The following is a 16,884-nucleotide window of genomic DNA, read 5'->3' on the forward strand; positions in this document are numbered from 1 at the left end:
ACATTAGCGAGAAGACTATGTCACAATCAAATTTAGGATCAAAGAAGCCATTGCAATCTAGAAATATTGGACTTCCTCACAGTTACTTGAAAGAAATATCTAGTGCAGGAAAGGTTACACCTGTGTCTGCTCGATCTAACAATGAGATTTTTCACTCGGGCCAAAGCGGCAGTACTAACGATAGGTCTGCTACGTCTGTTTCCAACAACGAAACTACAAAGACTTACCCAATAAGAGTGCACAGAAACAGCATGTCACTTGATTCATTAAATAGTGGAATAAATCACAAGAAGGCTTCAAGTCATGCTACTGATAGAAAGTAGGAGCCCATCAGCTACTGGAATTGAAGAAGCAGATGGAACGAAGAGTAGGAAGCTAATTACGTTAAATCAATCCATATGTTCGTAGACAGTTATCATGTAATTATAGGTAAATCAATATTCTTGTAAGGACAAAACTTTAAACATTTCAGGATAGCAAATTATCACTTGATTTTACAGCAATGCGTGAATGAGAAAGATACTTTTTTCTCTCTTTCTTCTTCTTCATTTAAAATGACATTGGGATTAGAATTGTTAATCTCCACTTTTTCGGTCAAATTTGCTGCGCGAGCTTTCCGTGAGAGAGGGATTGGCAATGTGCAATCGGCATTGATATCCGATGACTATTCAAAAGTTTTGAGTCTTATCTTGTCAATGGCATTTTTTCTGACCTCCACAATACCAAAATATGGGTTTGCCTAAATCACTATACAAGAAACTACTCATAGATGTCCCGGCAAAGGGCGCCAACCTAAATTGTAGGCAGTCAGCGACTAACGTTTCTCCGGTTGTGACAAATTTCGAGAAATGGTCTGGTAAGCGCAGAAAGATTTACTTTAAAGATGAAGAGGAAATGATGATACAAAATCATTTAGAAAATTTTAATTTGAGAAACAACGTTTATGGCAGAATTTTAGCCTCCCCAATGAGGGCAGAAAAAATTTCAAAACTAAAGTCTTGCAGAGAGCTCCTCATTCCATTGAAAGTAGTATCCACAGATGAAAAAGACCACATTGCTGAAAACAGCAAACTCAAACTAGTTCCTATACTAGAGTATTCCAGACCGTGCAAAAGTTCATACATATTGAACTCAGCATCAATTGTGCGAGACAATTTGGCAGCTGGAAAGTCTTGGTTTCCACTCTCAATATTGCAAAGCTCAACTCAAAAAAAGCTTGTTTTAGATACCTCTACATTCATATCAGAGTATAGCAATCAATTGCTGGAACTTATAAGAGCAAGACTTACAGAAGCATCGAACGTTGAACCTTCTCCGAAGAACCGAGTTTTAGTTACCTACGACGAAACAAATACAGCGCCAATTGAGATAGAACGAATTGAAGATGGTGAATTGAGAGTTACGCAGTCCGTTTTCAACTTGAGCTGTCTCCAAGCGCCAGCATTGGAAGCCACCATGAATAAAGATGAAGCCAATAAGGGGATCTACTTGGACGCTGACCATGACAAGGATCTTATCAAACATCTCTACAGGATTATATTGTTCTCGTTGATGTAACTATTTTCTTGAAGGTAAGTGGGAGGAAAGCGGGATATATAGCTGGAAAATGCCCTTTTCTGTTCAATGAATTACAAAGTTGGCTGTAGAAAAATGGCATCACTCTATAATCCGAAAGTGAAAAATTTGTACGCCGCGGGCGAGAGGATTTAGACCCTTAATCCCGCACATCTACGCAAAATATCTCTGAAGTGTTCCAGAGTTCATCACTTCGCCATCTACCTGCAAGGCTGTATGATTGATAAAAGTGGAAGTTTTTAAGGGTAAATTCATTCTTCAGGTGGTTTAAAATAGTGACATCAAGCTATATTCATAAGGCATACCCATGAATCATATATTAAAGCACGACCAATAATTTACCCATCGTAAAAGATCCTTCTTTTGAACGCCAAATCACATACTTTCTGAACAAAAAAGGCTTTAATTCGAAAGCAAAACTTTCGCTTTTATTTTGACTAATCAATATTCTCGAGTAGATTCACCGTTCATATACCGAGCAGTTAAAATATTCTGCCAGTTACAAGAAACTTTTGCAATGTCTGAGTTACCGTGGTCTCAGATTTGGGATGCTTCTAAATTTTTTTTAATCTTTATGCTTTCCATTATATCAATTCAGAAAATTACAAGCTCCTTTGTATCATGGATATTGGTGCTACGCAATTCCACGATACGAAAAATTTCATTTGGATACTTTTTTGGTACTTCAATAAGGCGAGTATGTATCTTAACAGATTTTGCTGAACTATATATTGGTAAGATAAGTTTGCGAATAAGTTGGAAACCAGGAATCGTGTTCCACAATGTCGATTTGAAACTATTTGAGAAGCGTGGTGATGCTATGATTCACCCAACCAGAGACTCAAAAACGTACTTCAATCCTGAGGATCAAACGTTTACCTTTGTAATTAACAAACGAATTCTATCACTTTTAAAACTTGTGTTTTCATTCTCCACCTTTTTCCATACTTTAGCACTGACAGTACCGAATGGAAAAACATACAAATTAAATATCGGATCTATAACGATATCACATCCGCATGATGACACCATTAAGCTGGAGGCATTTTTGCATGATTTTACCCATTCCGAAACAAATGATACCTTAAATCATACTGGCTTTTTTATGGTGTGTAAAATTGCAAAGGAAAATGACAAGGATACCAAATGCTCGAAGGTTATTTTGAAGAATTGGAAATCGAGTCTAAAGATAAGCGACGTTTGCTGGCACCTTCCAGAGAAAAAAGAAAAAATTCCAAATGAAGATAGTATCGAGCCTTCCTGCGCAAGCGCAGAGGCAGAAATACTCTCTGTATATCGTAGGATGCTGAGGCCTTGTCGTTATCCTTTAAAGACTTTGAATATCCTGGATCTCAAGGTAGAAAACGTGAAGTTTATTTACAAGAAAAAGTTTACGATACGAATTTCAAGTGCTCAAGTTTACCTGGAATCGATTTCCATTTTAAATAACGTTTCCGCTCTGGAACTTTTACCTTTAAATAAACCTACATGGGGTGATTTTGAACTATCACTCTCTGCAAATGCTGTTGTTATTGATATTGATGGCAACACTGCAATTAGAATTCCTTTTGGAAATGTGATATTGACGTCTGATATTTTACTATTTTTACTGGACGACGTACCTCTACAAAAAACAAAGATATCGTCCATATTAAACATCATAAATCCTTCAGTATTTCTCACAATACACCAAGTGCTGGAAATCCTTCATTTGGTTGATAAATTTGATACTTCAGGAGCTACATCAGATACAAGCTCAGACGGTAAGTCATTAAGTATTTTAGATTTAGATATTGATCGATTGCCCAGTTTCAACTTCGAACTGCTGATGTCAAATTTTATATCAAGGCTACACATATCAGATGAAGAGAACGTGACATTTAAGGTTTTCAGCATGCACGCTCTTTTCAGCCGTAATAATATGTCTATGTCTTCCAAGAAGGGAAATCCGATGGCTATGTGTCCAGATTGGCCATTTGCCAAGCAAGGCTTAGTATGCGACCAATTATCTAACTACATTAAAATTGTGGGTACATCACTCTCTTATCTGAGAATTCCAACAGAGGATGACGCTAGTCCGGTGTCTATACCAGTTTGTGGTTTTGAAAGATTAGACACATTTTTGGATGAATTCTCCAATTCTAAATTGAATGTTCAGTCGACACTACGGCATTCATATGTCAGCCTTGAGAACGTTGAAGTTTTACATACTTTAAGCCGCGCATTCGATAAAATTTATTTACTAATATCAAGTAGGAAAAAAAGGAATGCAGCTTATAAAGTAAAAAATAAAAAAATGGAGGATTCGAAAAAGGTTAATAAAAACTTCAATTGGTCATTGAAGCTTAGAGTAAAGGATATCTCATGCTCTTTATTGATATCTGGCTTTCTTCCAAAATTTCTAGACCCCGTGGAGGCAGAAAACTTCAACTTGTCTGACGTAACTAGGGGTGCTAAAGTTGTGCTCACAGAATCGATATTACTAGCGGACAACCAAGAAAAAAATTTCACCATTGTAGATGCATCAGTATATCGTTTCATGGATGACACTGCTCACGAATCGGTACCTGATGATATTTTTCGCTTTACCAACTTATTACTGAGCTTTAACGACTTGAGCGAAATTCGTTTTTCACTTCCAAAAATCAAGTTGAAGATGGATGTGAATATAATCTGGCTTTTGTTCTATATTCAGAGTATATGGATGAAGTTTCGCCCCAATTCAATACCAAGTAAGGCATCCGTGAGCGGCTCAAACTCTGTTGACATTTTAGATAGGCTAGGGGTAGATATTGGAAAACTTGTCATCGAGGTCACGCTTCCTCATGATGCAGAGGTGCTCCTGGTATTAGAAAACATTGCCCTTTCGAACTCTACTAAAAAACTCACAATTTCATCATTATCTGCGTATGTGGTGTCCGTTTATGTGAAGCATATTAAAGTATACGTTTCATTGATGAATATTAATGGCTTTGAGTTGAATATAAAAGACTCAATCCACAAGAAATCTTTAGCCATAGATTCCTCGTTGATTCACTTTCATACAGAGTACCACTTTAGATTCTACATGATAACTGATAACATCGTTACATTGTATAAATCTTATAAGCAGATTAAACTGGCATTTTCCAATTTGCATGAATTTGAAAGACTGTATCCTCAACGGCAGTTTCCCAAAAAAATATCGAACTTCCGTATCTGTTCTCAAGATTTTCTAATCGATATTGAAGAAGATCCTTTCGAGCAAGAGTTAGGATTGATTTTGAAGGTTGGTGTTCTAGAACAACGTGAGAGATTAAAGAAACTCGAAGAATTTAAAGAAAAACTATCAACATATGAAGATATGAATGTACGTTTGAGATCATTGTATGACGCCTCCCGAGGTCAAACTTTTTTTCCAGACTTCTATGCCAACGATCAGGAATATGAAGAAAAAGCTTACCTCAGGTTGCTAGAAAACTTTTCAACGTCGTGGATTGCTAGGTACAGGAAGGCAAAACTCTCTTTTTATGGTATGCCTTATCGCGTTATCTGCCGTGAAGAACTTGGCATAAAATATCACTTGTTTACTAGACAGAAAACTAGTACAGTTGCTAACTTGGTTGTGAAAGATTTCGACTTCCAATTAGGTGGTCCTTCTTTCCCTTTAGACAGTTATATGAACTTTGTATATGAGTACGGAAAGAAAGTCCCAAAGACCACAAAGTATACTTTGCTCATTATACTCGGCCTCAAAATTAAAAGTACTCTATGGGAGTTGCGGCTAAGAGATTATCCCATACCTGCAATATCTTTTCCTGACACATTTACCACGGGTGATGTCATATTTGCTGAGAAAATGCCAGCACCTTGTGCTCTTCAAACCGTTTATGTTCCTTTTGTTAGGTCTGCGCAGGAAATGCCCTATAATAGCGCCAGCACTATATATGGTTCGCACATCATTCGTACTATTAATTCGGTCAAAACATATTTCAATATCAGGTCGATTGTGACATCCTCTTCTCCTGCTAGAATAACATGGGGAAAGTCTTTACAACCTGGTTATGAGTCTTTAATGCTTTGGTTTGACTTTCTAACCAAACCGCTTATCGATCCATCCCAAAAGCTAGGATTCTGGGACAAATTCAGATATTTGGTACATGGTAAGTGGACGTATGAATTTTCAGTGCACAGTGAGATCCATTTAAACATAAAAGGTTCACATGATCCTTATAAGATTACTGATGATGGTGCAGGCCTAGCTTTCTGCTGGTCAGGTGGTACCACAATTTATGTTCACAATTCTGCAGACCCTAAAGAGTTTTTAAAGATCGAATCCCAAAGATTTCAGTTGGCAGTGCCAGATTTCGCCAAGGTCAGTAAGTTTGATAAAGTCTTTATGAAACTTGATGGAAGAGTAATCTGGACTTTAGGTTTACTTTTTGAACAAGGTGATATATCCAGGGCTGGCGACGAGGAGAGGTTTCTTCCAAACAGGCCTCATTACGAAATTCAGCTAATGAATCCTGACGGAATTGCAGATTTAGATCATCATGATACCTATAGAGGGTTTAGAACTTCTTTTATTCACATGTCATTTGGCGTGTACTCTTCGGAGCATGGTTCGATGAATAGTCTTTATCTTGCACCATACGCCCTAACACACTTTTTCAAGTGGTGGAACTTATTCCATACATACACATCTGGCCCTATTAGGCAAGGACGTTTATTCACAGATTTGCTTCAAAACAAGATGAAGTTTGGACGCTCGTTATTTACCATAGCGTATCAGCTACATTTGAAGCGACTAATGGTCACACATATTTACCGACACATTACTACTCAATACGATCTTGAAAAAGATAGCAAGATTACTTTCACCGGTTTAAAGGGTAGATTCGATTCTTTGAAGTTTGATCTACATCAAAAAAAAATTAAACTGACCCATACGAATCAGAAATTAAATAAATCGAAGCCTGTGTGGAAGTTTAAAATGTCTAGGGGCGAGATTGACTGTGCTGAAGCAGATATTAGAATTTTGTCCACAATGTTTGATCAGGAAGCAGTGAAGAGAATTCTCACTACTGGTCTTGATGGTATACTTGAGGAGGAGCCGTCGCGTCCTATCTCTCCGCAAGACGTTGAGCACTTACGTGAATCTGACTGGTACGATTTTGAAGATTATATAGATTTGAATCAAGTACCACTAGGTTCCTCACTTCCACTCAAATTAGAAGCAATACCTTTGTTGTACTCACCTAGGATATCTTATTTTAGAAAAGTAAACGATGATGGCTATGTGCTAGCTTATCCTTTCGGTACTGAAGAATCGCATGATTGTCTGATAGGCAAGAACCACCCAGAATTAACGCAGGAAAGGTTAGCGACAGAGAGAAAACAAGAAATAGAAGAACAATTAAATGCCTTGATGACCACATTGAGCACAACTCAATCAAAAAAAAGCGGAAGTTTGGTGAAAAAGAGCTCAGAAGGCCGAGCAGGTGAAATAAAGGCAGAGGTGGCTGAACTAAGGCATAGATTACACACAGTCAACACTATTTTGAGCGATCTAAAAATTTCAGAAGCTATTCCTGAAGAAAATGTTGATGGTGATGATGATGTTTCCAGCTCACTTACCGATAAGGACGATAATCTGGATGATGTAATTCCGACTCCAACTAGAATATCATTATTAAGAACCAATACAGTCGAATCCTTTGTATCAATGAGAAAAGCTTCTGCTTTGCAAGTTGAGTCCACTTATGACAACCGGTTTATGGTTCATAATATCGAGTTGAAAATTGACAATAATATCAGGCATCACCTTTTGGAATATGCCTCCAGCGCTTTTGAACGGAAGTCTATGAGATTTGCTTTGACTTATAAATCTGTAAGCATATTGAAAGAGTTACTCGGAAATGTCTTGACTGGCGTTAGGACATCGATCGAGGACTATGAATCTATGCTTGAGGATGATTTGGCTAGTAATTCGGAATTTATTGAGCATTTCGAACAACTAATCAGGGATGTTCCAAGTGATGATTTTGACTATGTTGATAATTACCTTTTCAGGCTCATCTCCCCACAAGTACAAATCAAGTCGGACGTTGAAAGGAATGCGGCGGTTATTTTAGCGGCTAGAGATATAGAAATGGGAATTATTGATATAGTTCAAGTGTATGGGAAATCAGGGAAAAGAATTCCTGTTGACGTTGATACCATCGTAGAAACTCGCTATTCTGCTGTTTCAAAGGATATACAATTGTTCACACTATTCAAAAAAGATTTGGATGGCCCTGAAGGCAGATTCTTTCATAAAAATGGATATGGTCTAGACAAAGAGTCTGATGTATGGCCCCCATGGATTCCCCTTGAAATGTGTTTCGACGGCTCCTTATTAGATAAGCATGTCTTTTTGAAGCGAAGATCAATGTTCTTGACATATGTTGCCCCTAACCCCTTATTTTTTAGTGCAAATAACATATCGTCATTTTCCTGTGATTCGAGGTTTCGTATTGCATTTCCAGGACTGATTCTTACTTCCGACTGTCAACAATACTGTGCTGTATACGCAATCGCAGAGGACTTACTTTCTTTTGGCTCATCCTTGGATGAGAAGGTTGAGAAACTTTCCAGGATTTTATTCACCGATGAGGTAAGAAATAACCTGGAAAACCTTGATGTCTCTGTTGTCACAGCCCTACAAGACAGGATTAAAGAGCTGTATTATACTCGAGCATATTTGAAACTTCACGATCCAAGACTATTCAGGAAATCAGGCCAAGAATTAACTTTCGACATACAAACTAGTACATTAAAGTTGACGCTGCTCATGACGGCAATCAAGAAAACTTATGACAGGATGGGGAGCGGTAACAGAATTATACAGAAAAAATTAAGATGGCAAGTTGGAACTGATGAATTGATATGGGAGTTGTATGATGGAAGCAAGACGCCTTTTGTAACAATTGGGCTTGGACCTTCTACTTTTATTCGTTCTGAAACCTCCGATGGTACCAATAGTAACAAAGTATCTATTTCCTCATTACAGTGTTTCAATCAACAGCAACATCCTATTTACACTGAATTGCTGGCCCCATTTTCTGAAAACTCATCTTATAATAAAAATGCCCCGATGGCGGAGATTTTTTGGATATTGGGTCCGTCAGTTGGGGGAATTTCTGATTTGCAAGACTTGATTGTTTCCTTACAACCGTTGATTTTCAAGATGGATCATAAAACATCTGAGAAACTTATGAATTATCTTTTTCCAAAGATAGAACAAACTTGCATAGAGCCTAGTTCACCAGATCAGGTGCCACGAACTTCCACCAGTTCATTTCATTTATCTTCCCCAGGTTTGCGCCACAGTTTTTCTAATGGCTCTTTATCTGCAAACGATGCAAAAGATGTTGATTCTTGGGATTTGCGCAGCATTCAAAGCAACAAAGGAGGCTTGAGAGAGAGAAAAGATGATCACAGGAAAATATCAGCATCACTTTTTGTGCAGCCTGATTACAACATCAATGAAATGGTGAAGCGATCAGGAACATTTTTCAACGTAAAATCTATTGTAATCCGAAAAACTTTAATGTCCGTATGTTATAAAGGTTCTCACAGCCTCTTGACTGATGTTAATGACTTGATTGTTAGAGTTCCTGTCTTGAAATATCACAATAAATTGTGGTCAAGGGAAGAATTTTTCACAGCATTGAAGAGAGACGTTGTAAGGATAGTTTTACAACATTTGGGGAATATAATCGGTAACAAATTTTTGCCGCACAAAAAAGAGAATAAGAAGAAAACTTCAATGGAAATACACCGGCTACTAAGTCCCGATTTCGAAAGTCGTAACACTTCACATATTCGCGAAATCAAAGGACATCCTGATTCATTTGATTTCTCCACTTCCTCCTCAGGCGCCAGATCAATAAATTCAGATGCAGCTTATGATGAAAATGATATAAATGCGGAAATAAAGCCATTTTACCCTGTTATAAGTAACAGTCCAAAAAATAAGTGAGAAAACACGTTTAGTGTATCTCTTCTGTAAATATTCTTCAGTTACATAGTAATTGTATTTCATACAAATAATAAAAGTCAGCAAGATTTTTTTAAGCCGCTCATCTTTTTTTTTCAATTCGTCAATGAATGATATGATGCCTGGCGAAAGAATTCTTGGTCTATCGAATAAGTGGGTAGAAAATAGTTTGATAGCAAAATCTCTCATTATCAAAGCAGTCAGCCAGGTTCTAATAGAAGAGAAATGTCATTGGAAGCTATTAGTTTCAACAGATCAAATCCAGAAAGAGTTTCGGTAAAGATACTTGATCAATTGCTTTTACCATATACCACTAAATTCGTTCCAATTCACACAATTGAGGATGGGTATTCAGTCATCAAAAAAATGCAAGTGAGAGGTGCTCCGGCAATTGCAATTGTGGGTTCTCTATCAGTTTTGACTGAAGTCCAATTAATAAAATGTAACATAACTTCCAATGTTAAAGAACTTTACAATTTGTCAAACTGGGAATCTATAAAAAAAATGGTAAACGAAAAGTTGGATTTTCTCTTGAGCAGCAGGCCAACAGCGGTCAATTTATCGAATTCCCTTGCAGAGATTAAAAACATATTGAAATCTTCAAATGATCTCGAAGTTTTTGACCGTGATTTATACAGTTACGTCTGCAAGTTAGTAGATGATGATTTAGCAAATAACATGAGAATGGGTGATAATGGAGCTAAATATTTGGTAAATATGTTAGAAAAGGATGGTTTCAAGGGCGCATTTGCTGTCCTAACCATCTGTAATACTGGTTCCTTGGCGACTTCTGGATATGGCACGGCTTTGGGAGTTATCCGTTCTTTGTGGAAGGATTCACTCGCTAAGACTCAAAAAGTACGTTCAGGATCGAATGATGAAAAACATCCTAAGATGGACCATGTATTCCCATTGGAAACACGGCCTTATAACCAAGGGTCAAGGTTGACCGCGTACGAACTTGTTTACGAAAAAATTCCATCAACTTTGATTACAGACAGTTCCATCGCATATAGAATTAGTACCAGTCCAATTCCAATCAAGGCGGCCTTTGTCGGGGCTGACAGAATCGTCCGCAATGGAGACACAGCAAATAAAATTGGTACCCTACAACTTGCTGTAATTTGTAAGCAATTTGGAATTAAGTTTTTTGTAGTCGCCCCTAAAACAACTATCGATAATATAACCGAAACTGGTAGTGACGTTATTGTGGAAGAACGTAACCCCGACGAATTCAAATTAGTCACTGGTACGGTTGTTAATCCTGAAGATGGTTCCCTGGTTCTGAATGCATCAGGTGATCCCATCTCAGGAAAGGTTGGAATTGCCCCGCCTGAGATTGATGTCTGGAATCCTGCTTTCGATATTACTCCACATGAGTTTGTTGACGGAATTGTTACTGAAGAAGGAGTATTTACCAAGAATGATCAGGGTGAATTTGATCTACGAAGTCTTTTTTAGATATCATTTAAATTAAAGTTTTGAAGTAAGTACTTTTTTCAGGACGAATGTCAAGATTTATATTGATTGGGAAATAACGCTTATCTTTCCTGTTCGAAAGTTAAAAAGAAACTCTACTATTAGGTTGACTCGATAAGAAGACATTTAAATGCTTATATTCAGAATTTCGAGAATATATAGTTACTAGAAGTTGCAGTCGGGTAAGGCTTATTCATGTTTTTGTTTGAATTCTTGGAAATATTTTTAAGAAAAGAGCCAAAAACAAAGGAAGAACTCCTCATAGGGGGCTCGAACCCCTGACATTTCGGTATCCTTGCCTAAGCGAATAAGCTTAAAAGCCGAACGCTCTACCAACTGAGCTAACAAGGATGAGTTCTCCGGCTGATGACCTCCACATAAACCAATATCCATACCAGAACTTTTGATATACAGTTTGCTGACAACAAGTGTAGCGTTGTAGACCATTTTAATGTGGTCACAATCCTGTAATTTCATTTTTTTAGGGCAATAGCTGAGGTATTGCTATGAGTTGTGTCCGCATTATTCGTCAATTACCACATGTGTTCCGCACAGTGTCAGAACAATAACCAGCAATTCTCATCAATTGCTGTTGTTGTTGATGCAGTACAATCACATAGGGTGTTTATAAAATGACGTATATAACGGAACACCGGTGGAATAAGAATCAAACTGCCGTCAAATTTGGTGGAAGCGGAAGCGCAAAAATTGATAATGCATTGAATTCATGAATGGCGGCTTACAAAACGAAGCAAATATGGCATCCCAACGATTGTCACAGAATTTCACTGGAATCCGAATTGATGCGGCAACAAATGTCACGTTTTCCCGCATACAATCTCCCATCTTCAAGAGACAAACGCATGTAGCACAAACTCTGGTCAAACACGATTTGAAATCTTTTAGTTTTCTTGAATATATGTGCGTCTTTCTTGTTTCACCTATTTTGGATACCATCATCTCATAATGTAATTCGCAAGAAAAAACAATTGAGAAACATTCTGATGTGGGACTTCAGCAAAAAAGAATCTTGGTAAACACCCCCTAAGACAGAAACAGGGGGACAGAGAGCAATCGTGCCGTTGTTGTTGTTTTGTGTGTCCCTGCCTCATTTGCACAGCTGCTTAAATTGCAACTCTACGTTTTTTGCAGTGTGCTGATGCATTAAAACTACCTACACAAGATCGCCTTCTACGCATTTCGTTTCGTGCCATGCTGCATTGTTGTTGACAACGGGGCACACAAAGTTTAAAATCAACTGGCAACGTTGTTATCACCGTGGAAGTTTAGAATGATAAGTCCTTTAACCTGATTTTCGGAAATAGCCGCCAAAAAAAGAGAAAGCGAAAAATCTGCGGGTAATGGTTTTCTCAATATGTTTACATCTATGCCCCGTTTAGGAAAGTGGGCGTCTAAGGCAGCGATCAGAAAAGGGAATTTGTAAACATTGTGACTGCATCAGGAAAAGTCAACAACCATGTTCGCGATACAGATGGACTTTGGTGCCTGTCGCTCGAGAGGATAGCAAACTCCTTACAGTTGGTATCTGTGAATAGCATGAGCATGAGTTTCAAATATTTCATCTTAATGAAAAATATAGCCTGTTTAGGGAAAAGAGAAATAGATCTTTTCTCAAAATTTTAAAAAGGAAAAATTGTCGAAATATAATAAAATAGATTCTTGTAGGCTAATTCTTTACCAATTTAGCTAGACATCTGAAAAATCCACAATTTTAGCATAATTTTACTTTTCTAGTATTAACTTTGTCGCTCATTTCAAGAGTTAAAGTATCTTCCAATTGATACTTCAAAAACGCAGGGAAGAATAGCAAAAGAAGTCTGGACACTCACTTATTCTTTTTTTGATCAAGCCAGTATATAGCCAAACGTACTGCGAAAACCGACATAGAATACCCGTTTAAGACGTTTTCTCGGCTAAACATCTGTTGCTGTTTTTTTTTTTGATTTTCTAGCAACATAGCAGAAATTTGAAAGCATTGTATAAAAGTTTCAGTTCTCTCGTTTATCAAAAGTTTTCGAAAACTTGCTTATTTCCTCCGAAGAAACTTTTATTATTGATTGCTCCTCTTCATTAATCTTATAAATGTCCAACCCAATAGAGGGCACGGAAAACTCACAAAATACCAGCTCATCAAGATTTTTGAGGAATGTACAACGGTTGGCCTTGAACAATGTAACAAATACAACAATTCAGAAGAATAATACCAATCCTTCTTCTCTAACAAATTTCAAATCTACGCTGAGCTCTGCAAAGAAGGAAGGAAGCAGGATTCCCCAGTTTACTAGAGACACCGTACCCAGACCAACAGCCGCACTAGAGGAAAAAGGTATTCTGACAAATAATAGCATAAATCAACTGGCCAACAGTAATCCTTCGGATAATAAAGAAAACCAGGATCCAAGTGCTAAAAAATTTGGCACATTAGCCTCTATAAAGGAGGGAAGAACGGAAGTGCCTGAAGAAAGAAGTGTACAGGAATCCTCTTCCGCCAAGGAAATAATCCAGCATGATTCCTCAAAAAGCACTGAGCCCGGAACTATTATCGTTAATAAAGCGGTCGAAAATGAAAAACTTCATCCAGCCGGAGGTCAACTCGAACTTAGAAGTAAGGAAACTGAAAATGATAGTGGGAAGAAAAGACCAATTTCTACAATCGTTGAGCAAGACTTACCTAAAAAATTCAAGGTGTGTGATGAAAATGGTAAAGAAGAATATGAGTGGGAAGATTTAGATGCAGAAGACGTGAATGATCCTTTCATGGTCAGCGAATACGTCGATAGTATATTCGAGTATCTTCATCAACTAGAAGTTATCACTCTACCCAAGAAGGAAGATCTCTACCAGCACAGAAATATTCATCAAAACCGAGATATCCTAGTTAATTGGTTGGTCAAAATTCACAACAAATTTGGCTTGTTACCGGAGACTTTGTATCTTGCCATTAACATAATGGACAGGTTTTTATGTAAAGAATTAGTTCAATTGGACAAACTACAACTAGTTGGTACTTCATGCCTTTTTATTGCCTCTAAATATGAGGAGGTATATTCTCCTAGTATAAAGCATTTTGCCTCAGAAACAGACGGTGCATGTACGGAAGATGAAATTAAAGAAGGTGAAAAATTCATTTTAAAGACATTAAAGTTTAACTTGAATTATCCCAATCCGATGAATTTCCTGAGAAGAATTTCCAAGGCAGACGACTACGATATACAGTCTCGAACACTTGCCAAATTCTTATTGGAAATATCATTGGTAGATTTTAGATTCATTGGAGTATTACCTTCATTATGCGCGGCCGCTGCTATGTTTATGTCGAGAAAAATGCTAGGAAAGGGTAAATGGGACGGTAATCTGATACACTATAGTGGGGGATATACTAAAGGAGAACTTGCTCCCGTTTGCCACATGATAATGGATTATTTGGTGAGTCCAATAGTCCACGACGAATTTCACAGAAAATATCAATCCAGAAGGTTCATGAAGGCCTCCATAATTTCCGTTCAATGGGCTTTGAAGGTTAGAAAAAACGGCTACGATATAATGACTTTGCATGAATGAGGAAAAGGGGCAATATTAAAAGCTTGTTTAACGAATAAACGATAAGTGCCCATATAAAGGATATAACTGCTATTTATTATCCTTTTCTCTTCAAATTTCCATTTATTCTTACGAATCTCAAATCCGATTTTAGTGCCTTCAATTTATTTATATTTTTAGCCTGCCAACAAAGATTTTTTGAATCCTGAGATTACCAATGAAAGACCTTCACTTTTTATTCTCACAAATAATACCATACTTTTAACTCCAAATTTTGATTTTGATTTCGTAGCATGGTTTTTTTTGTCTCAGTTCAATTGTTTCAGGACGCAAGCGGTAAGAATAAAGAAAGAAGCTATTAGATATAATGATTTTTTGTATTGAGACTTTGACAACCCGGAAGATACCAGAAACTTACCTTTGTTAAGGCCACTTCCATTTCATTTTCATTTCGTTTATAACCATTTCGGTTTAATTACTCTAATTAACTTTAAAATAACACTAATAATAATAAGAGAAACTATAATAATAAAACTAATAGTAATAACAAAAATAATATTAATAATTATAACAATTATAATAACACTAATAATAGTAATACATATGCTGGAAGTGAATGCGCTTACTATTATAAGCCATTTATGTATACATATATATATATATATAGATGCAGAAATTTTCTCTTTGAGTGGAGCAGAAAGAAGAAAAAAGATAGAGAGCGTATGCGAATTCATGAGTACTATCAGCGCTGTTGTCGTTGTAAATGGAATAAATTCTGAAAGTTGTTGCTCACTTCAGATTTGCACCAGTTGAAAGTTTGGAGATAAACCGAACCAAATCTCGGCTTCCTGTACTTCAAAGTCAAGGAATCCAAACGAACTTTAGAAACAGCAATGTCTGTTACTAGATCGATACAGTAGGATTGAAATGTTTCATCTTGTATCGGGTCAATTCCGCCACTGTAATGCTCGAGAGTTTTGTTCCATAGTTCATGCTTGTTTTTATTGGTCACTCTTCTCGCCACATACATAGCCATCGCACTTATGATAGATGGTGGCAAATGAATGAATTGATGACAACAGTAGGCATACTCTAAGATAAACTTACCGATGTTTCTATCAGCCAGATTATAATCATCTGCCTTGGAGATCCTTCTCAGAAAATTGAGTGGGTTGGGCCAACCAACATTGAATTGCAAAGACGTGAGCATGAACATTTCCGCACTTTTTATGTCATTTTTGGAAGCTGCACCATCGGTGATGTAAGCATATTCTGCTAACTTGGGCAAGTTTACTTCTTCAAATTTTGCCGCTATAAAAAGCGAGGTTACTGCTAATAGTTGTAATTTGTTCATGGTGACCTTATTTTTGGCTAGGAATCTATCCATTACGTTTATGGACAGAAATAATGTTTCAGGATAGCACTGGAATTTTTCGTGCACTTCTACTAGCCAGTCTACTAATATTGCTCTCATAGAAGGCCTTAAATAATACTTCGAGGTTTTGTCAAGCAAATAATTGTGAGATGGTAGCGTTTCTAACTCTCTTTCATACAAAAATTCGAAAATTTCTGAAGAATATTCTGCTACCATCGCAGAATCGTTTTTTTCAGCATAGTCTAAATCCTTCCAGCCAACTATTCCATCATTTTCCTCAAAATCAACTTTGCGTCTTTTGCTTGATACGGAAATATCATCATCATCATCATCATCATCATCATCATCATCATTTTCTGCATTTTGATCATTATAAATCTGCCTTTTTTGAATGGCGGTAACAATAGGTCTGCTGTTTTCTTCTTTTCGTACTTTGGCGGCTTTGCTGTTTGTTGCTATCTTCTTGTTTTGGCTTAGAGGATTATTGTTTACAGGCACATCAGTTAAGGCTCTTCTTGTTTTGGAGTCTTGTAAAAATTGCTCCTTACTAGAACTCCCATTTGTCGAAATTATTTTCTTAGCCTGAGTAATTTTTACGCTTGTACTGCTCAATTGTGTCTTGTTTTCATTATGAATCATAGAACTGCTTCTAACGCCGTGCTCGTAGTCCTCATTGCATCCCATTGCTTAGAAAAAGTGTTTAGCGGCTTTGAATTACAATCACAGACGCGTTACTGCTGAATATCTTAGTGTCTTTAACTGTGTGCAAAGGAACTATTTAACCCTGTGAAATTTTCAAAGACTAACAACCTGGACAAGTAGATGAAAGAAAATTATCCTTTCTTAAAAAGCTTAGCAGTTAGTTACGTGTAGC

The 16,884-nt window shown here is 37.1% G+C and overlaps 6 protein-coding genes and 1 non-coding gene across 7 annotated transcripts; 5 read left to right on the forward strand and 2 right to left on the reverse strand.

Moving 5' to 3' along the window:
• Positions 1 to 17: 17 nt before the first annotated feature.
• SKDI16G3730 (uncharacterized protein) lies at positions 18 to 323 on the forward strand (the record flags this gene model as incomplete). The annotated part of the gene is made up of 1 exon (XM_056231967.1): positions 18 to 323. One exon carries the CDS (start codon positions 18 to 20, stop codon positions 321 to 323), a length of 306 nt encoding a protein of 101 aa, XP_056085733.1.
• A 406-nt stretch (positions 324 to 729) lies between these two features.
• Positions 730 to 1,557, forward strand: RRG8 (Rrg8p; the record flags this gene model as incomplete). Its single annotated transcript, XM_056231968.1, has 1 exon — positions 730 to 1,557. The coding sequence occupies one exon, from the start codon at positions 730 to 732 to the stop codon at positions 1,555 to 1,557; it is 828 nt and encodes a 275-aa protein (XP_056085734.1).
• Positions 1,558 to 2,092: 535 nt separating this feature from the next.
• Positions 2,093 to 9,577, forward strand: HOB2 (Hob2p; the record flags this gene model as incomplete). Its single annotated transcript, XM_056231969.1, has 1 exon — positions 2,093 to 9,577. One exon carries the CDS (start codon positions 2,093 to 2,095, stop codon positions 9,575 to 9,577), a length of 7,485 nt encoding a protein of 2,494 aa, XP_056085735.1.
• Positions 9,578 to 9,820: 243 nt separating this feature from the next.
• Positions 9,821 to 11,056, forward strand: MRI1 (S-methyl-5-thioribose-1-phosphate isomerase MRI1; the record flags this gene model as incomplete). The annotated part of the gene is made up of 1 exon (XM_056231971.1): positions 9,821 to 11,056. The coding sequence occupies one exon, from the start codon at positions 9,821 to 9,823 to the stop codon at positions 11,054 to 11,056; it is 1,236 nt and encodes a 411-aa protein (XP_056085736.1).
• Positions 11,057 to 11,329: 273 nt separating this feature from the next.
• Positions 11,330 to 11,425, reverse strand: Skdi_16.trna11K. The gene is made up of 2 exons: positions 11,389 to 11,425; positions 11,330 to 11,365 (listed from the first exon to the last, which is right to left on the reverse strand). It is a non-coding gene; the product is annotated as a tRNA-Lys (tRNA).
• Positions 11,426 to 13,177: 1,752 nt separating this feature from the next.
• Positions 13,178 to 14,656, forward strand: CLB2 (B-type cyclin CLB2; the record flags this gene model as incomplete). Its single annotated transcript, XM_056231972.1, has 1 exon — positions 13,178 to 14,656. One exon carries the CDS (start codon positions 13,178 to 13,180, stop codon positions 14,654 to 14,656), a length of 1,479 nt encoding a protein of 492 aa, XP_056085737.1.
• A 721-nt stretch (positions 14,657 to 15,377) lies between these two features.
• On the reverse strand, positions 15,378 to 16,694 carry CLB5 (B-type cyclin CLB5; the record flags this gene model as incomplete). The annotated part of the gene is made up of 1 exon (XM_056231973.1): positions 15,378 to 16,694. The coding sequence occupies one exon, from the start codon at positions 16,692 to 16,694 to the stop codon at positions 15,378 to 15,380; it is 1,317 nt and encodes a 438-aa protein (XP_056085738.1).
• Between the last annotated feature and the right edge of the window lie 190 nt (positions 16,695 to 16,884).

Source organism: Saccharomyces kudriavzevii, assembly GCF_947243775.1.
Source record: "Saccharomyces kudriavzevii IFO 1802 strain IFO1802 genome assembly, chromosome: 16".
Taxonomy (NCBI): domain Eukaryota; kingdom Fungi; phylum Ascomycota; class Saccharomycetes; order Saccharomycetales; family Saccharomycetaceae; genus Saccharomyces; species Saccharomyces kudriavzevii.